Source organism: Juglans regia, chromosome 3 (genome assembly GCF_001411555.2).
Source record: "Juglans regia cultivar Chandler chromosome 3, Walnut 2.0, whole genome shotgun sequence".
Taxonomy (NCBI): Eukaryota; Viridiplantae; Streptophyta; class Magnoliopsida; order Fagales; family Juglandaceae; genus Juglans; species Juglans regia.
Window position 1 is genome coordinate 14,107,487 of NC_049903.1, and position 19,636 is coordinate 14,127,122.

The following is a 19,636-nucleotide window of genomic DNA, read 5'->3' on the forward strand; positions in this document are numbered from 1 at the left end:
CTCTCACTTGTCTATTGAAGCTGAATATAAAGCCATGGTTGCTACAACTTGTGAACTTGTTTGGTTGAACACTCACCTTACTAATCTTCAAGTCACTCATCCTCAACCAATGCACCCCTACGGCGACAATTAAGTTGCCTTTCACATTGTTGAAAATATCGTATTTCATGAATGCACACTAAGGATCTTGATATTGGTTGCCACATTGTTAGAGAAAAATTGTGTGCTAAGCTCATCTCCACAGCTCATGATATTTCCACTACTTCTCAACTTGCTGATATCTTCACCAAGGCCCTGAGTCATGGGCAATTCTTACATCTGATTAAGAAGTTGGGCATTCGGAACCTTCATGCTCCAACTTGAGGGGGAGTATTATCGAATATACTTCCTTGTAGCATACACACTTTCCTTATATAGATTAATTTACAATACATAATTATTTTCCTTGATTCCCTCTTCTATAATTTCCTTAGTTAGCTATTTAATTTGCTTCATCTTATACTATATATTGCGAACAATTTTGTGAATACGAATATGAGGAATTTTTCAAGCAATCTCCATGTTTACTCGTAACACCTCTTGAGGAATATTTGGGACCATACGCCCCGGAAACAAATGCACAATTGAATTTAATAAAATTAGAAAACAATCAAGAATTCACAAAGGAAACAAGAGAAGGGCAGGAGGTAAAAAAGCCTATGCTTTTTACAAGAAATGAATATCAATATGCACAATAATTGTTTAACAAAAATGATGCAACTTCTTCCGCAAATATCTGAGGATACTCTAAATTGCAAATTAGAATGTTTTCAGAAAGAATTTCATACGGAGTTCACCCATGAATTTCATCCGAGAACACAAAACCGAAGAAAAAGAGAGAGAATGAAACCTGTGAGTAGTGCCAAGAAAGAGGAGCTGGTGACGGAGAAGATGGTGATGGGGCTTCGGTTTGATAAGAGGCTTTTTTTGGAGCTTGAAACTGCAAACAATGGAGGATGAGCGGGCGATGGGGAGGAGTCTGCAACAGAAGAGGAGTCGGAGAGAAAAAATGAGAAGAAGACTATTGTGTGGGAAAGAAGAAGAAGAAGGCGCATGAAAGAAATTGGCTAAACGAAGTAGGGTTGAGGAAATGATATAAAATTATATTTCCTGTCTGGTTTATTTTTATAATTTCTTTTAATTCATCTCATCTAATCATTACAATTTTTTCAAATTTTTACACAAAATAAATAAACAATTCAAACTTTTCAAATTTTGAAACAGAAATAATATTAAAAAAATATATTCTAACAATGTTTTATTCAATTTTTAACTTTAATCTCAACTCATTTCATCGCATCTGCAAAAACAAACGAGATAACTATAGTAGCAACTCATATTTGTAAATTGGGATGTCTTTACCGTAACTCATGGACTTGATGGCCTTAGGTTGACTAATATAATGTAGTCTAATTTACATGCACTATTCTAATGTATTTTACTAAATTACCTTTTATTTTAAAACATGATTGTATAATGTATCTTTATATTTTTCTTAACTAAATAAAGAGTTCAACTGGCATATGGTGCCAAGAGGCAAGTGCTCTAACAACTGCCGTTTATAGTAAAGCCAGAAAAGAGGACAACACATCAGTTTACGCCCCCAACAACTGCCGTTTCCATACGTGGTAATCAAGGAAATCAATTTTATGCTTCGTCTTGATGGAGAAACGTTTTCGGCCCCTCTCTTCTCTCTGAAACTCTCTCTCTCATTTAAAAATAAACCTTTAACTTTCGGGTCTGAGCGTGCAGGCAGCTGAAGCTAACCTCCGAGACGTGCCATTTCTCCGAAGTAACTCAACTTCTCGTACATCGCAGCTTCTGGGTATGTTTCAAAAATCTTAATGAATATGAATTTTTGTTTGGCTTCTGAAAGTTGTATTTGTATATGTCTATTAGTTTATGTCAACACAACTACCATCCTATCTTACAGCCCCATTTCTCTCTCTCTCTCTCTCTCTCTCTCTGCTCTTATCTGTTGATGATGTTTTGTTCGTTTTTGTGGTCTGTTATGCCGTAAAGTTACCTTTTTTGTTAGTTGTACTGTTGATGATAAGCATGGCTAGAAATGAACTGTGGTCTGTACATTGTTTACCGAGTTCTGACTTTCCTTTCTTTTTTTTTTAGTTCGATTGAACTCTTGATGTGTTTGCTGATTTGGGTTTTCATGAACGTTGGAAATGATGGCCCTGTTTAGATTATGTGAGATTTGATTTTCTCTGAGCGATTTCAATGTTGGATGTGTGTTATTTGGTGCTCAGTAGATTTGGGTAATGACCACTTGGGTGAAAAAATTTTGCTAGGTCTTGGTACTGATGGTGAAACTGATCCTAAAATATCATTTACACTTGCTTAGTATTATCCTAAAATATCCTATAAACTTGTGACAGGCCGCTATTCAAAAGTTTAGTTGAAGATTTGAAGTTTCTTCGTGGTATATTATTTTGTACATAAGTTCGTGTGTTTCTCTTTGTGTATATTGATATTGTCACGGACTTTTGATTAGCTAAAATATTGAAAACTTCTGAGCATTTTCAAGTTGGAAGCTCCCTACTCCTTTACTGAAACACTTAAAAAAGCTTGTGCAAAAACAGAAAATAATTTTGGTGAAAGCCTAGAGTGACTCAGTTTGGATTGAGAAACACTCTCAATCCATCTCATCTTATCTCATCTCATAATTACAACTTCACAAATTTCCACATAAAATACAATAAACAATTCAAATTTTATTCAACTTTCAACTCATCTCAACTCATCTCATCTCAACTCATTGTTTGGTAATTAAAAGAAGAAATCGGTATGTTTTTTTTTTCCTTAATGAGAATTCATACAAGTTCTGGCTCTTTTTCTGCTCTATGCACATATATGTGATGTAATGTAAGCCTGGAGATGGTGGGTGGTTTTTGTTGTTGACAGATAGTAACTTTATTCTGCCTTAAAACCCATTGAAAGCTGAGTTCACCAATAGTTTTTGCCAATTTTCCTAGATGGGATATCTGTTTGTTAAGCCATACAAAATATGCTATAGCTTTGTAGAGCTTGTATGACTCGTGCTAGAAAATTTTGAAGCCCAATGTATTTCATTTTTGAGTTTATCTCATTTTATTGGTGTTTTACACTTGCAAACACTTGCAATGAGAATGCCATTAGTTATGGCATAATTGATGGGGGAATTATGGTATGACTTAGTTTCTTACTTGGTATTCTATAAAAGGATTGGCAAGGCATGAAGTTTCATGAGGTAGATGAGAGTTTGATATATTATTGCTGAATTTCTCTTTCTTATGGTATTTATGTACCCAAACATTCTCATTATATTGTCATTTTAGAGGCTTCCCTTCAGAGTTGGTGATTGTAGATCTATGCATCTGCAAACTTGTTTACAAGATTTCTGTTTTGAATAGGACGTGGCAACTCTCCAAAGTAAAGATTGGGGGAATGGTTTTGTGAACATATCTAAATCTGTTGTTGATAGTCTTTCTATCTTCCCTGGTCGAGGTCCTAGTAATACAGATTACATAGTCTTTGTAGATTATAGAACCCCTTAGTTCTTAACATTTCTGATTTCATTTGCCTTTTGATTTCACCATTTGGTTAGCTTAAAAATTAAAGATTCATCAATAATTAGGACAACGGAGACAAATGTTGAAATGCATATGCATCTCATCTTAGTTGGAATGGACTGATGATATATTCTTATTAAAATGGTGCATGGAGACAAACGAGAACAGCTTATGTGGAGTTGTATTCCTGTTGGATTCCGGTACTGGGACTGCTTTATATGACCAGGTCTTTAGTCTAAAGAGATTTAGACATGATGTTAAATAATTTCATCTATCATGACCCACAATATAACTTTATTATTTTTCCTTCATAAGAGGAAAAACGAATAAGAAGAAAGAAAAGGAAACCCATTATGCTTTAAATTGATGGATTGTAAGAAATCAGAGGGCCATGATTGATAAATGTGCAGACTCAATTCATCTTTTGAAAACTAGGCGGTGAAGAAACTAACAATTGAAGCTTAGTTACATAGTGCTGATACCTAAAGCAGTGAACCAGAGAATAAGCAAACAGGAATTGTACTAATCTGACTGATCATACAATGCAGACATTAGCCCTGAGTTAAAGATTGGGAACTGAATTGGCAGGTTCGTGAACTGATTGAGGAAAAGAAAGAGATTGACCACCTCATTGATTTAACATCCTGTTAGGACTGATGTTGAGGAACTGAAAATCTGTTTCCAACCCTTGAGGCCAATGATTTTAGAGAAATGATTTTAAGTAAAAGATTAGACTATATATCTGACAATAAGTGTGATACCTCGGATTGAGTATAGAAGGTGGTGAATAGAATCCCACAGTGCTTCTAGCTAGTTGGAGAGGTTTCCAAGGGAATTCACAAGTCGCAGCAATCTGGAAAATGGTCCCTATTTGCATGTTTTGGTGTATATGGCAGGAACAAAATGATAGAAGCTTTGAAAACAGTGAGAAGACAATGGAGGAGCTGAAAGTCTTTTTCTTTAAAACATTGTTTTCATGGGTGGGGCCCATTGTTTAACGGACTAAGTATCTATGACTTTTTACTATCGTTTGTAAACTCTAGTTAGGTATTTCTCATATATACTCCAGTATACTTGGGTTTTGCCTACTTTTATGAATAAAATATTTTGATTACCGATATAAAAAAAAAAAATCCCACAGTGCTTGCAAAGGAGAAGTTCTTGCGCTTTATAATGATTCTAAGGGGCTCCAATTATAACCTTGACTAATTTTTTAGAGTGTAAGCCCAAATGTGGTTCAAACTGTCCTTGGATCATTAAAAATGTATCAAAGACAATCCCAACTAGAAGTGTGGAACTTTAGTTATGCAACCTACAGCGGAATGGCCTGAGGAGGAGAAAAGATAAAAAGGGGGAAAAGAGATAGTTATATTGCGAAGTGAGTATAAGCTTGTGGTTTAGGATCCCACATTGCCTATGAGGGAGAAGTTCTTATGGTATATAATGTTTCCAAGGGGCACCAATTGTAATCTTAACTGGTCCATAGAGTATAAGCCCATATGTGGCTTGAGCATATCTTGAGCCGTTATAGTAAGTTAATTTGGAGAAGGTTAGAACTGAAAAATCTAAAGACACCATCTTAGTGCAGATATTTAGCACATAAGTAGTAGGAAATTAGTCCAGACTATATTTTCCTCCATTTATATGTTTCCATTTCGAGTCATTGAGCTACTTAGTCAGAAGAACTTTCATTGTACTTTGATCATTACTAAATGAACTAAGTAACAAAGGTTAAAATTTGGAAAAGAAAATGCATGCTTACCCAGATCCTATGTTTTCATGGAGAGGCCTTGGTCTCAAACTTGGTCACTGATACGGAGCAATTTTAATCAAGTAAAAAAAAAAATGTTTAGTATTTACACTGAGTTGGATTTCTTTTCCAATGCTACTACCTTAAAAAAAAACTGATTAAATTCTGTGCATGCTGGATTGTGGAAATGGCTGGAGTTGGTTGATCCATGTTATTTCTCAGCCTTTGAACTGTTTGCAACAAGTGCTACTCCGAAAACCCATTAAACTTCAATCCAGGAATCTGCTTTGTGGCTGCTGCTATAATGTCAATATTGCCAAAATTACGGTGTATCACCGTGGATGTTACTGGTACTTTGATAGCTTACAAAGGAGAACTTGGTGACTACTATTGCATGGCAGCCAAATCTGTTGGGCTGCCATGCCCTGACTACAAACGTGTGCATGAGGGCTTCAAACTTGCCTATAAAGACATGGCCAAAAAGCATCCTTGTTTTGGGTATGCCACAAAAATGCCCAACATAGTGTGGTGGAAGACGTGTGTGAGAGACTCCTTTGTCAGGGTAAGGAAATCTGATGAGGCAGTGCCTTATCATGCATTGCTTATATTGCTGACTATCTTTTTACTAATCATTTCATATTACATCATGGCATGGTGGTATATGCATTATGCTCCAAAAAAGTAACTTTACGAAATGAATCCTTCTTAACCTGATGTAGGGGGAGGGACGATGATGAGACTGAGTAAAACTTGTGCTTTTTGGCTCACAATTTTACATAAATATGCAATTCTATAATTTTCTCGTTAGGAAGTTATAATGGAAGTTTTGTTTTTCCTACAGGCTGGATATGACTATGACGAGGATACATTTGAGAAGGTGTTCAGACGCATATATGCATCTTTTGGTTCATCTGCTCCTTATACTCTCTTTCCAGACTCCCAACCATTTCTAAGATGGGTGCGTGAGCAGGGGATTAAAGTTGGGATTGTTAGTAATGCAGATTATCGGTATCGAGATGTAATTCTTCCAGCCATGAATATCAACCAGGTAAAAAAATCATTCTGTTTTGGATTCTGGTTCCAAAATTCTTATTTAGTATATCTTTAAATTAAAGTGTCGGAGACATTGGATGTAGCATCGGTGTGCAAATCTACCAACTGGTAATATTTCAAACTGTCACATACTGATACCGTCACAGCTGATCATTATCAAACCACAATGATGGACACTTTCATTTATTATGGTGGAACTGCTGGCTTGTTCTAGTTTTAATACACTAATTTTGTCCCGTATCAACGATGTTGCACCGTTTATCTTTGTGTTCACATGATCAACATAAGATTATTGGGGGGGGGGTCGAAATGTTCTGAATGTTTTTACAAATTTTAAACCAAAAGCTTCCTTTTCCAAAAGCCTCAGATTTCTTCTCTGCCCACTACTCGATATGCCAGACAGTTTTCTAAATTTGAACTTCTAAAACTTGTGAGTTGGGAGATAGTGCAGACCATTAATCTTCCAAAGTCAATAAATTGGTTGACAACGACGTGGCTTTATAGGAGCACGTTTGGATACTTTAAAAAATTATATATTACAGTCGATATCAATGCACATCACTTCAAGCTTTCTTAGAAATTTTAGTGAAGAGTGGTAATTTTTTGGCTGTTGCTTCATTGTTATCTTCCGTACATGCATCTGTATGCAGACAAGTGTAACATCACTTTATATATATGTTCTTTCATATATGATAAATGATATTTACAGTCGTGAGTGTGTAAATATTGTGCAATCTCTTTTAAAAAAAATGAATAAATATAACTCATAAAAAAATTAATTTTTTAATAATTGACCAAATTGTTTTTCAAAGTGACTGCACGACGCTTGTACACTGTACGACTGTATGTAGCATTACTCTTCATATATTGACCAAGTTATTTGATGTTGAATTCATGTCTGCATGGGACTTTGGATGTTAGACTAGAAATGCTGATCTTGTCAAGTCTAATGTGTTTATTCAGGGATCTGAATGGGACTTTGGAGTGTTTTCTGGTCTCGAAGGTGTAGAGAAACCTGACCCAAGGATTTACGAAATTGTGCTCAAGAGAGCTGGAGATATTGCACCGGAAGAAGTTCTGCATATTGGGGACAGCATGCGCAAAGACTATGTGTCAGCAAAGACTCTGGGGATGCATGCATTACTGTTGGATAGATTCAAGACGCCTGATGCTGAGGAATGGAGAAAATCTGGTGCCATTGTGCTTCCTGAATTAATGGCAACAAAAGATTGGCTTACTTCACGAAAGTCAACCTGCTGAGTGGCTTTCTTCTCTCTCCTTCATGAGTTACGTGGATGATTCTTCCCCATTCATGTCGTTAAGACTTCAATGACTTGTATTAATCAGCTGGTGTGTCCACAAAATTTTGGTTTATGCAGCTTGTTTCACAACATATGATCCGTTTGGATATAGAAAGATTTTCAATTCATCTCATCTCATTATTATAATTTTTTTAAATTTTCATACAAAATATAATAAACAATTTAATTTTTTCAAATCTCAAAATAATAATAATATTAAAAAATATTATAATAATAATATTTTATTTAATATATTTAAAATCATTTCATCTTATCTCATTATCCAAACGAGTCATTCTTAAGGAATTTGATGTGGGAGAAATTACCACTAGCTGCGATTTTAATGAGCTTTAAAAATAAAAATAGAAACCCAGCATCACTTGCCACATTTTTCTTGATTTGTAACTGGATTGAAAGCACCATCATCAAGAATAAGCCGATGCCAATATTTGAAAAAGAAAAACCTCGAGGCAGTATCTCCTAATATGCCTACTTAATTTTGTCAGAGAAAATATGTGCATCAAGGAAAAAATTAAAGATAAACTTATACAAACCCATGCAGAAAATATTACAAGATATGTTTACTTTGTAATTTCAAATCTTTTTTTACGAGTAACATCCTTTGTTCCTTTATGAAAAATCTTCAATCAATATCTTAATGCTGCAACTTTAGTCAAGGAAATTCTCAGTCTAGATCATATTTATCTATTTTACCATGTTTCCATTTATCTATAAGCAAAAAAGACTCTTGGAAATACAGATCAAACAACCTATATTATACATGAGATATCGCTAAATTGAACTATAACAAGTAAATATTAAAAGGATTAACATTATTTTGAAAGTAATTTCATTACTGTTGAATATAAAATGAACTGAGATCCAACTTATTGGAAACCCATTATTAGGAATAAAATTAAGAGATAAAGTCAAAAGAGGTTGACAGACATGCAAAAAAGTGAAAATGATGTAAAGTAAAGCTCAGCTATTTCAAAGAAGGAATAAGACCTCTATAAAAGGAGAGAACCACTACAAACATACAAAGGCACTTCTATACTCTCTCTCTCTCTCTCTCTAGATACCTGAGCACCATATCATCGTCCAAGTACTATTATGGGCCATTCGACTATGTTGTCCATCGGAATATTGCATCAACAGTTGAAATCGAGTTACGGCTCTCCAAAAAACGATTGCATGACCTAACAAAGGCTAGTTTCACACAAAGGAGGCACTACACTCAACAAAGGATTACTGCTGAAAATAAGGGATAGTAGAGTACCAGATCAAAAGGAAGCCCACTAAATTGAGCCACTGAGTTATTCAGCTAACTCCAGTCACAGAATAATCTTGCAGCCTGTCCATATTCCAACCAAAGATGTCATATCAGCAACTTTAAGATCCCTCTGCTGGATTAACTCTGCCTTTTCGTTTTCAGCTAAAATTCCCTTTTCTAAACCAAACCTCAAACCTGAAAAGGACTTGCCCATCTTTTATGAGTAAGTTTCTTATCATCTAATGCCACATCATGGGATGATGAGAATTGAGATGATAAGTAGATTTTTTCATCTTTTATAACCCACGTACAGCATCGAATAACTTCCTGGATCAAAGGCAAGATTGATTTTCCAAAATACTGGAATCCCACCATGATGGGAAGAGTAAAAAAGGATGGGGCACTGTCAAGTTCCTTCCTGACAGCTTACAGTGGGATTTTTAGGTTGTGATTTGAAGATATAAAATGGGAATTGGTATTGGTTACTAGGACTAGATTGCTAGTGTTGTAGCACATGTAATTATTTTGGACAAAGTTCTTCTGGTCTTGTTGCTTTAGCTATGGATCATCCTTGAACTTGTTCTCACCATAGCCAGACAAAATAAAAGTGATCCATGAAAGTGGAAGTGAAGAAAAATCAAATAGATTCCCTCTGAAAGAGTTCATCCTCAGCAAGTCCAGGAGTGAGGCCCTTTTGGTTCCGGTTTCTTGCAGAAATCCAATTCATCCTGCAAATAGAATCATAACAACACTCTTTTTATGCAGATTCCCAAAATTAACCCAATCAAAAAGAGAAGGTTAAGAGAAGAGACCCCATGAGAGGCAGTCTACAATGACACAAAAGCACTCTGGATGAGATATCTGTCATGACATCAAGCAATTTACTTATCACCGCAGCATTTGGATATAGGAGAATCTGTCTAGACGTGATCATCCATCTTTACCTTCAGTTAGACCAAATAGTGGCTGGGAATATTGAAGAAATTCCTCTTATCCATCAATTTTCTCAGCTTCTCAGCATCTCCAAATATCCCCACATCTTCACCTTCAGTCAGACCAAACTGTGGCCTGGAACTTTGAAGATATTTCTCTTATCCATCAATTTTCTCAGCCTCTCAGCATCTCCAAACATACCCACACCTGCAAAGATGTTGGACATGAGCACATAGTCCCCTCCATATTCTCTTTCCATCTCCAATATCTTGCTGGTGACTCTCTCACCCATCTCAACGTTATCGTGAAAGCTACAAGCACCCAATAGTGTCCTCCAAATCACCACATTAAGAATCTCAACAGGTATCCCCAATGCCATCTTCTCCGCTTCTTCTAACCTCCCCGCTCTCCCCAACATATCTATTAAACACCCATAGTGCTTGATATCTGGCACAATTTGATAACTATTTAGCATCTTGTTCAGAAATTTTAGCCCCTCCTCGACCAGTCCGCCATGACTACAGGCATTTAAAAGACTCAAGAAAGTTACCCGATTCGGCTTCATTCCAACTTCCTCCATCTTTTCAAAACTCTCCATAGCTTCTTTTCCCATGCCGTGCATTGCAAAACTAGATATTATGGATGTCCAAGACACCAGATTTTTTCTCTGGGCAGACGTATCCTCGAACAATCTTGATGCACTCTTTATGCATCCACATTTTGCATACGAGTCTATGAGAGAATTTGTAATGCGTATGTTAGATATATTAAATCCTCTTTTCTCCCCATAAGTGTGAACCGATTGGCAGATTTTAAGGGCCCCCACAATTGATATAGCCGGAAAAATGGCAAGGAGAGAGATTTCACTGGGTTTTATACCTTCATAAATAGCCATTCTTCGAAATAAAGACAAAGCTTCATCGGGCCGATTCATGCGTGTGTACCCATCAATGATAGCTGTCCATGACACAACAGTCCGAGTAGGCATCTGATCGAAGAGAGAACGAGAAAGTTGGAGATGACCCCATTTCGCCAAACCGGAGATCATGACATTCCAGGTTACGGTGTTCCTCTTAGGCATTTCATCAAACACATGCATGGCTTCAACTAAAGACCCACAAACTGCATATGCATATACCAAAGCAGTTTGGACATAAACTTGGGACTGAAAACCAACTTTGAAGACGAGAGCATGGAGTTGAAGTCCTGAGAAGATAGAGTGTAAGTTAGCACAGGTATGGAGTAGGAAAGTGTAGGTGAAGCTGTCAAAGGAAAGATAGTTGAGGTTTTTGTAAAGCAGGAGAGCTTCTAGAGGGAATTGGCCGAGGGAATAGCAGCGGAGCAGAGTGTTAACAAGGAGAAGGATATAGGATGTGGACTGCTGGCTGTGTAGAAAGCCAGAGGTAATGAAGTGAGAGTGGACTTGTTGGGTGGCTTGGCGGCTCCATGAGTGTTTTTGTAAGAGAGAGACCAACTGCTTTAGTAGTTGCAGTTGCTGTGGTGTATTAGGCCGGAGATGGGTGGCATGGTGTAAGGAAGAGGAGCAAGAACAGGACAGCCCCTTGGCTATCAAGTGAAGATGCGGCACTCTCCTCCTCAACCTCAGCATACTGCTTTCAGTTGTAGCAAAATTTTTATACCATGCGAGATCATTTCTCTCATTGTCGATACAAAAGAAATATATGCACCATTTAATGTGCCTTGCATGGCAGTTGCTTCATTGTCTGTCTACTACAGCCCATAATTACTTGCTTGGTCATCATAAATCTGATCCGAAAAGCCTATGCACTCCTTCAACTTCAATAGCTTTATCTTGCAAGGCTGAAACACAGGATGAGTAAACAGGTATTAGAGTGAGTTAAAACAGGTATCATTTGTTTAGCTTCAGATCAGTTATCTAGAAAAAAAACTAATAAATTGCACAAAAGCCAACTGGGAGTAAAGAAGAGGGGACAGCCCTAAGCCAAAAAATAATAAAGAATTTTTTAATAAGTAAAATAATAATAATAATAAAGAAAATAAAAGCATGTAAAAAGTTTATAACAAGTGAAGAAAATAGAGTCTAACCAGCCATCTAGACAGCATGTACAAAATTCCAACACAAGCAGCAGCCAGTTATAAGTTACTTAGCCAACATTAAACCAATACACATCACCCAATATACCAGCAGTATATAGAAAAATTGTGGTGCTTGGTTTCCTGGTTTAATAATATCTTAAGCACTTATCAAAAAAAAAAAATATCTTAAGCAAGTTTTAAGATTTACAGAGTGCATTGTCATCTCTAAATTACTTTTAATTAGATAAGTAGTCATCTAAATTACAAACATATTGATTTGTTATTAAATAAACATAAAGTCAGGTTATAGTCACTTCACCCAACCAAAGCCATAGGTCCTATCCAAGACATTGATGGTATGTATTAATTAACACTACATATAGATATAGCAAGAAAACTTACAAGTGGTACAGTTGTGAAATACTCAATATATATTGACTATATATATGAATGCCTTTTTAAAACTTTCTATGTAGAGTTCTGCAACAAAAAATGTAAAATTTAGATATTTCATAGTTAAGGATCAATTTTTTTCCATAGTTTTTTTTATCAATATATGCACAAGCAAAAAATAAAAAAGGATCCTCGATTATACCCAGTACAAGAAAGAACTTAAACATTGATTCACAATACATTAAAATAGCAACAAAAACGACAACAAAATATTTTTGTTTTTAGAAACAATGAAAATAGAAGGTCCAGACAGAGATCTAAACTCCCTCTAGCCAGACTGTAAAATTATGGACCTTGTTCTACAAGAGAACAACCTAAAATCTTAAACGGTCAAACCAACAGAGTGAACTAAAACCACAAAAAACTGAATAAAATAGAATGAGAGGAGGATATATAGTACCAAACTTGAATAAATGCTGGAATCACTTTTGTCAGACAAACCAAATGGGTCAAGGGCTTGCAACCAAAAAGGGAAGGCATGTTTGGACAGGTAAAGAATTCTCAAAAATTTTCATAAATTCATTTCCAAACATCACTCAAACACAAAACGCTTCAATTTCAAATTTTCAAATTTTTCATCTAATCATTATCCAAACACAAAAGCCAATACAACTTTTACAAAACTCAAAACAAAACACAAAAATCAATAAACTTTTTACAAATTTCAAAACAAAAATAATATTAAAAAATTAATTTAATCAACTTTTTAACTTTATAATATTTTTATTCAACTTTTTCTCTCTCCATTCCCAAAACCCAATAAAATATCTTCACTTAAACCATTTCAGTACCATTCACAAAATTATGAAATACTCAAAGTGTCCAAACATGCCCTAAGTGATCATAAGCCATATTGATCTGTCATGGTAGTTCCTCTAGACCCATAAACAAGAGGATTGAAGCAAAAAATATCTTAGTTATGGAGAAGATAATGACATAAGAAAGATTCTCTTACACGCAGTTATAGCCTTGTCAACGATGGTTCCCCTTATCAGTGTGACTATGGCGACTGGTGACTAGTGATGGGGCGATGATGAATGGAGGGGGAAGGTAGGTTTTGTTTCTAATCAAACTTACTCCTTAGAGAGAGAAAGAGAAGCTTAGGGCTAGGGTTTGATGCAGTCTGAAGCGCAAACTGCATTTTAAGAATTATGAGTTGGGTTGGGTTGGTTTGGAGACTCACATCGTCGGTTTCGCCCTACATTTATCGGGTTGCATGATGTTCAAACTGAAATTTAAGCAAAATCAACTTCATCGCCTAAAATTTATTATTACTAACCTATTGACCACACAATGTGTGGGCTTGGTCTTGCTTTCTTTATAAATAAAAAATGTTTTTAAAGGAAAAAAAATTCAGAGAAATTTTATGTATGATTACCGTCAGTTTCAAAATGTGTATAACTATTAGCAATACAATTTTAACATGTTGTACACCATGAGCATAGATTATGTTGAACAGTACATAGAGAAAAATTAAAAAAAATTATGAAACAATTCATTATCAATCACAATGTGAATAATCTAAATCACTTAGAAATTCCAATTCTAACATGTCTCTTGAAGTACTACAAAATGACTTTAACATACAAAATATAGTTTCCGATGAAAAAAATAGAGGCTAAAAAAATAGCAAGTGCATTACTAAATAAAGTTCAATATGTTAGACAAACTTACTCAATTCATTACCGTGAGATTAGTTTGTTGACTTTATTTCACAGAACTAAAATAAGTTTTTTCTCTTTATTCCTTAAAAAAAAACTACATCAGGATTTTAAATATGTTTACAAAAAAATAGTAACAGTGGAAGAATATATACACCATGCGTTATTTGGCTCCACCACCAATATGTTTATTCAAATGTTTAAAAAATAAAAAAGTACTACTCAACTTTGTCTTTCCTTTTAAGCTTCATTTCTGTATATCAAAACATAAAACTTCTCTAAACTATGTTTTAATTGCTTTCAGGCATCAAAATCAACAAATCAGAGATTAGACTTACGTTTCTATTGTTATAATCTAATTCAAACATTTTACCGAACAACTTATGTGCACTTACCTTGAGAAACTGCAAACTAGATTTGATAAACACACCACAGTTTTCAACGAAAAACTGAGGAAGAAAAGATCCACACGATCCAACCTTCCTATCCTAAATAAGCAAGTGCAATACAAATTAAAATTAAAATTTCAACCATTATATAGAGTAAGCGATTCTTATAAATCTACTAGTGTGTTTGTTGTTGTCTTATTTATATAAGTCGGTGTCTAGTTTTCATATTCTAATATCAGTTAGTTGTATTATATTTGACAGTTTTTAAACCAAAACAAATCATGCAGGAAAAACTTGAAGGAAGAAAAATGAAAAGAAAAGAAAATGAATGTATGTTTACCGTTGAACTATATGCTTTCTTTCTTCTGCTTCTCAAACGGAAGCAGAAAGTATGCTATTTCTTTTCCATCCGGTGTTTGCGTTTTTATGGCATGGTTGAGGTCATGGTTGCGATTATGTGCTCGAGGAATATGATCTCGCGCTGGTGGCTCTTTGAGTTCTTCTACGGATCAGCCTCTGTTCACGGCTGATCCGTAGCACACCTTATGTGTCACTTTTTTTTTTTTTTTTTTCTTTCCCTTAATCTTATCAAAACGTGCGTTTCATCGGTTTGGATGCCGCCCTCTCCATTCCACACTACTCCAAAATCTCTCCTTTCCGCACCTCCAAAATTCAAAACTAGCGCTTCGAAAATTTCATTCTCCAAGGTTCAAAGAACATTTCGATTCCCTTTCTGATGGAGGCCGCGAAGACGACGAGGGGAGCGGGAGGTAGAAGAGGTGGAGACAGGAAGAAGTCGGTCTCAAAGTCTATCAAGGTTGAGCTTCACTTTCAATTCCTCATGGGTTGGAGTACTCGGTATTTGAAGAAGGGTCGCTACGCTTAGAGGACAGGCTCTAGTGCTCCGATCTACCTCGCCGCAATTCTTGAATATCTCGCTGCTGAGGTACGTTTAGATCTTGGATACACCTTTTGATCTTTTTGCCATTGGTATCTTACATTTTGAGTGGTAGTTTGCTCTTCTATGTTTGTTGCTCAGACACTGAGGAATAGAAAAGTGAGAACTGGAGTGTTCGCTTCTTCTTCCTGGATTATATAGACACTGAGAGAAAGGGAATGTAGATGAGCATCCCTGGTGTTCAGATAGGACTTCAGTTTCTTTTTGATTCTCGATGGTGTTGGTAAATCTTTTCCGTATGGCTCTTAAGTTTATCTTGGTGAACTCTTTCCGTGTGTTGCTAAATGTAGAAAAAATGAGAGGAAGCCAGATGTTAGGATATGAAATACAGATTCTTGAAATCATTGTGTCATTTGTGATGCATTATTTTTGAGTCCTAATCGTTTTGTCCTCTGGTTTCAAGCGCTAATTTTTTGTGTGAACCTTCATGTAGGTGTTGTCCTCCTCTCTCTTTAAGAAAAATGTTATTTTTTTTTGCTACTAAAAAAATATAGATGAAATGGAAAGCAAAGATCTTTATTCCTTATTTTTTAATTTTGGGTTGTATGTCGATTTCTTATTAAGAAATCACAGAACTTTGTAGCTACAGTCCTGTTCATGAAGGTTTTCCGAGAAAAAAAAAATGATTCTTACTTATAAAAAAAATGAAGGTTTTTTGGAAAAATGAAACGACAATGACATGCTGTAATGCTTATTCAATTATATCATGGAATCTAAATCACCAAAAACAGAGTGGGATTAACCTAGTGAATAAGCTGATCATTTACCTGGAAGCTCTTGCTTCATTGGTATCTAGACTCTGCTATGACAACCTCAAGGGTGATGATCCTGGAGTTTTAGGGTAGCACTTTTGGGTGAAGTGGGATTAAATTTTTTCCTGATGTTCTTAATTGATAGGCAAATGCTGATTAGTTTTTCATTTAGTTCTTTCTTTCATCTTTTTTTGCTGAGGTTATATCTGAGTTGGTTACTGAAATAAGTGCTAACATGCAGATTGTGCAAGCCTTCCATCATTTCATACATGTGTTGGCACTAATGAGGAAAGGCTAACCCCAAAGTGGTATAAGGAACATGGTAGTCACATTCTCTCACTATTATATTTTTAATTAAATAGGCTAATAAGAAATTTACTCAGTAGAATACCTTTCTGTTGATACATGTTCTTGATATGTGTTGTGTGTTGATTGGAGCCATGTAAATATTGGTGCATGTTTCTCTCAATGTGGGTATTTATTTTGGGATCTCGGTCTCTGTAGGGATTGAATTGGTTCTTGGAACTCAAGTCAAGTCAGCTGATGTAAGGCGCAAGACTTTATTGGCAACAGCTGGGGAGACTATTAGTTACAAGATGTCATTTGAAGTTCTTTGTTTTCAAGTCAAGTCAAGTCAGCTGTCATTTTAAGTTCTCTGTTTTTATTCTTCACCAGTGAGTTCCTCTTTTTTTTTTCCAGTATGTAGAGTTCAGACTTAGCCCTTTTGGGCTTGAAGTTTTATTTTTATCCTCTGAAATCTATCTTTCAAAAAGGTTTTCTAGGTGCTCCGGGAAGATATGAGTTGTAGAGGTATAAATGGATTTAAAATAATCTATGAAAGTAGATTCGATGATATCTTGATCCATTGTCCAATTACTTGGGCTTAGCTTGATTGAGTCGATCTCATTTCTTCTTCGGCGAATAGTTGTTGACAGATGATAAAACTTTGTATTTAGGTCAGTTGTAGTGAGCCAGTTGATTCTTGATTTTAGTCGCCCAAGAGTTTCTTCATTTTTGAGTTGTTCTTGAAGCTTGTGGTGGAGAAACTTCTCCCTCTATAAGCTCCACCAGGTCGGCGGATTACACTGGAGATTGCTTATTTCTGACTCAAGGTGTTGGATGTTGGTTTGAATCTTCCCGAAGTGAATTTTATTCCAATGCTTGAGTGCCTTTTTTGTTTCATTGATTTTATTACACAGAATAAAAGCAGGGTTCCCATAGAAATGATAGTTCCATACCTCTTGAATTATAACATTGCTGAGTAGCTCTAGAGTCCAAAATTCCTCAAATGTAAAAGGAGATAGATTCTTCCTTATCTTCATAGTGTTAAGCAAGAGGGGATTATGATCAGAGGTTGAAGAAACAATATGTTGAACAGCGGCATCTGGAAAAAGTAGGCACCAATTTGCATTGGCAATACCACGGTCCAAACGTTCTCTAATCATTGCCTTTCCCATTCGATTATTTGTCCATGTGAAAATAGGTCCTGAGAACCCATTATCAATGAGGCCATGAGAATCCATTAAACTTTGTAGGCTGCCTATAGATGAGGACGTTACTGGTCTGCCACCATATTTATCTTGCTGGCCTAATAAATCGTTGAAATCACCTATGTAGAGACATGAACCATTAAATGAGCTGCGAGTTGAATCCAAATGAGTCTAGAATTTTGCTTTTTGTTGCCATTGTGCTGGGGCATAAACAAAAGTTGCTAACCAAGGATTATTGAGAGGATCATAATAAACCAAAACAGAAATAACATTAGCATTAATATGAACCGGTTCAATATCTACAATTGGTCGCCATAATAACAAAAGGCCTCATTTTTTTTCCCGAGGCGGGGACGTATACAAAAAGTTGGAAACCCAGACTATTTACATTAGTAGAGTGCTATCATTAGACACTATGGTTTTCGATAAAAAGATAATATATGGATTAAAATTATTTATAAAAGCCCTTAAACTTCTGATTGCCTTAGGGCGGGCTAGACCCCTACAATTCCAACTCAGGGACTTCATGGATGAGCTAGAGGCATGGTAGAGCCCGCCTCGTCAGCTTTCTTGGATTTTTCAGGTAGTGATGCCTTGGATGAAGCTTTGGTGTATGGCTTTGATCTTGCATCTTCCTTTGTTTTTTTAACCTTATCAGATGATGCTCCTTTTGATTTGATAGAAAGTAACAAACTAGACGCTTCTTTTTCCTCATCTCCAGCATTTTTCAAAAAGATACCTGTCTATGGGTTATCAACCTCAAGTATCTTTAGCACTTTTGTTCTTGGTGGGTTAGAGCCTTGGTCAGATAGAAGTGCCGCCCTTTTGATAGGGATTAGTGAAGTTGAGTTTTCCTGAGTACTTGCTTGAGAAACCACTTGTAGCAAAGACTCAACAGAATGTATATTGGGCCTTGAATCTGCCGAGTGAGCACTTAGGACAACTGGGTGATAAGTGATAGAAGGCACAAAATTTAATTGTTTTGGTTTTGGGTCCAACGGGCTTGAGGCATTGAAAGGGGGATTGGACTTCCATTTATTATTATGGGCCATACCCTCTAGTGGGCTTTTCAAGCTCGCTTCATTCTCTCATGGGTCCTGTAGAGAATGACTAGTCGAAATCTGCTGTGAGTTATTGCTTCCCACCAACGAGATGCCAGTCAACTTAGTTCGCATAAAGATTTCGGCATTTGTCTTCAACCAACTGGAGACCCATTCTTCAGTATTTGTAGATGGAGAGAGAATAAAATTCGTCGAGTCCGTCCCCGTGCGGTTACTACAAAGGACATGTTGAGAGATTGATTGAGAATCCTGTGTCTCTTGAGTGATTGGAGCGAAGTTTGGTGAAGGAAAGTTAACACCCGGACTGAATGAGAGAGTTTCGTTTGTTGGAGGGCCATTTATTGCAGTTTGAGGGCTACTGTAGACTACAGTCGATGGAGCCATCCTTAACATCCAATCCAAGGGGAGTTCACCAACTGGAACGCCGCTGTGAGCATCACTAAGGACGCCTCTAGGAGAGCGTCTGTTAGACCCCCACGTCGAGTTGTCTCTAGAGATGCCGCACATGACCTAGTCATGTGGGGACATACACCTTGGCTAGCCGACCGAGGTCCCTAACAACGTCACAAAGGACGCCGCTGTGAGCATCGCAAGAGATGCCTCTATGAGCGTTGCAAAGGACACCGCTATGAGGGCCATTAAGAACGCCGCAGAAGACACTGCTGTAAGGGAACCTCTATGGAGACGTTAGTTTTGGCCCGAATTCCCTCTGCCTTGTCGAAATCTGGGAGGTGAGTTGAATTTTTGTTGGGTTCCGCTAGATTGCCTTTGGAAATTCCACTGTGTTTGCCGCTTGCATCTGCATGAGATTTGAAATGATACTCGTTTGGGTTTTTGCAGGAAATAAGCTCATAGGGATAACTAACTCTAATCAGATTATCAGCTTTGAAAAATGTCCGATT

General features: G+C 36.4%; 2 protein-coding genes and 1 long non-coding RNA gene across 8 annotated transcripts; 2 read left to right on the forward strand and 1 right to left on the reverse strand.

The window, feature by feature from the left end:
- Nucleotides 1–1,628: 1,628 nt before the first annotated feature.
- Nucleotides 1,629–7,809, forward strand: LOC108980528 (haloacid dehalogenase-like hydrolase domain-containing protein 3). 3 transcript variants are annotated; one of them, XM_035688121.1, is made up of 4 exons: nt 1,629–1,864; nt 5,715–5,914; nt 6,194–6,400; nt 7,369–7,809. In XM_035688121.1, the coding sequence occupies exons 2-4, from the start codon at nt 5,747–5,749 to the stop codon at nt 7,663–7,665; spliced, it is 672 nt and encodes a 223-aa protein (XP_035544014.1). In that variant the 5' UTR covers nt 1,629–1,864; nt 5,715–5,746; the 3' UTR covers nt 7,666–7,809. The 3 variants fall into 3 exon arrangements, with proteins under 3 accessions (XP_035544014.1, XP_018807014.1, XP_018807015.1); XM_018951469.2 differs by having other exon boundaries at nt 1,649–1,864; nt 5,575–5,914; XM_018951470.2 differs by having other exon boundaries at nt 1,649–1,864; nt 5,631–5,914.
- Nucleotides 7,810–9,447: 1,638 nt separating this feature from the next.
- On the reverse strand, nt 9,448–14,951 carry LOC109018938 (pentatricopeptide repeat-containing protein At1g09220, mitochondrial). Of its 4 annotated transcripts, none has more exons than XR_004801096.1 (3): nt 14,814–14,951; nt 9,924–11,733; nt 9,448–9,707 (listed from the first exon to the last, which is right to left on the reverse strand). XR_004801096.1 is itself a non-coding variant. In XM_019001133.2 (2 exons), the coding sequence occupies exon 2, from the start codon at nt 11,519–11,521 to the stop codon at nt 10,031–10,033; it is 1,491 nt and encodes a 496-aa protein (XP_018856678.1). In that variant the 5' UTR covers nt 11,522–11,733; nt 14,814–14,951; the 3' UTR covers nt 9,448–10,030. The 4 variants fall into 4 exon arrangements, 2 of the variants coding, with proteins under 2 accessions (XP_018856678.1, XP_035544016.1); XR_004801095.1 differs by having other exon boundaries at nt 9,792–11,733; XM_019001133.2 differs by having other exon boundaries at nt 9,448–11,733.
- Nucleotides 14,952–15,113: 162 nt separating this feature from the next.
- LOC118347913 lies at nt 15,114–17,175 on the forward strand. Its single transcript, XR_004801097.1, has 3 exons — nt 15,114–15,419; nt 16,425–16,505; nt 16,688–17,175. It is a non-coding gene; the product is annotated as an uncharacterized LOC118347913 (long non-coding RNA).
- Nucleotides 17,176–19,636: the final 2,461 nt, after the last annotated feature.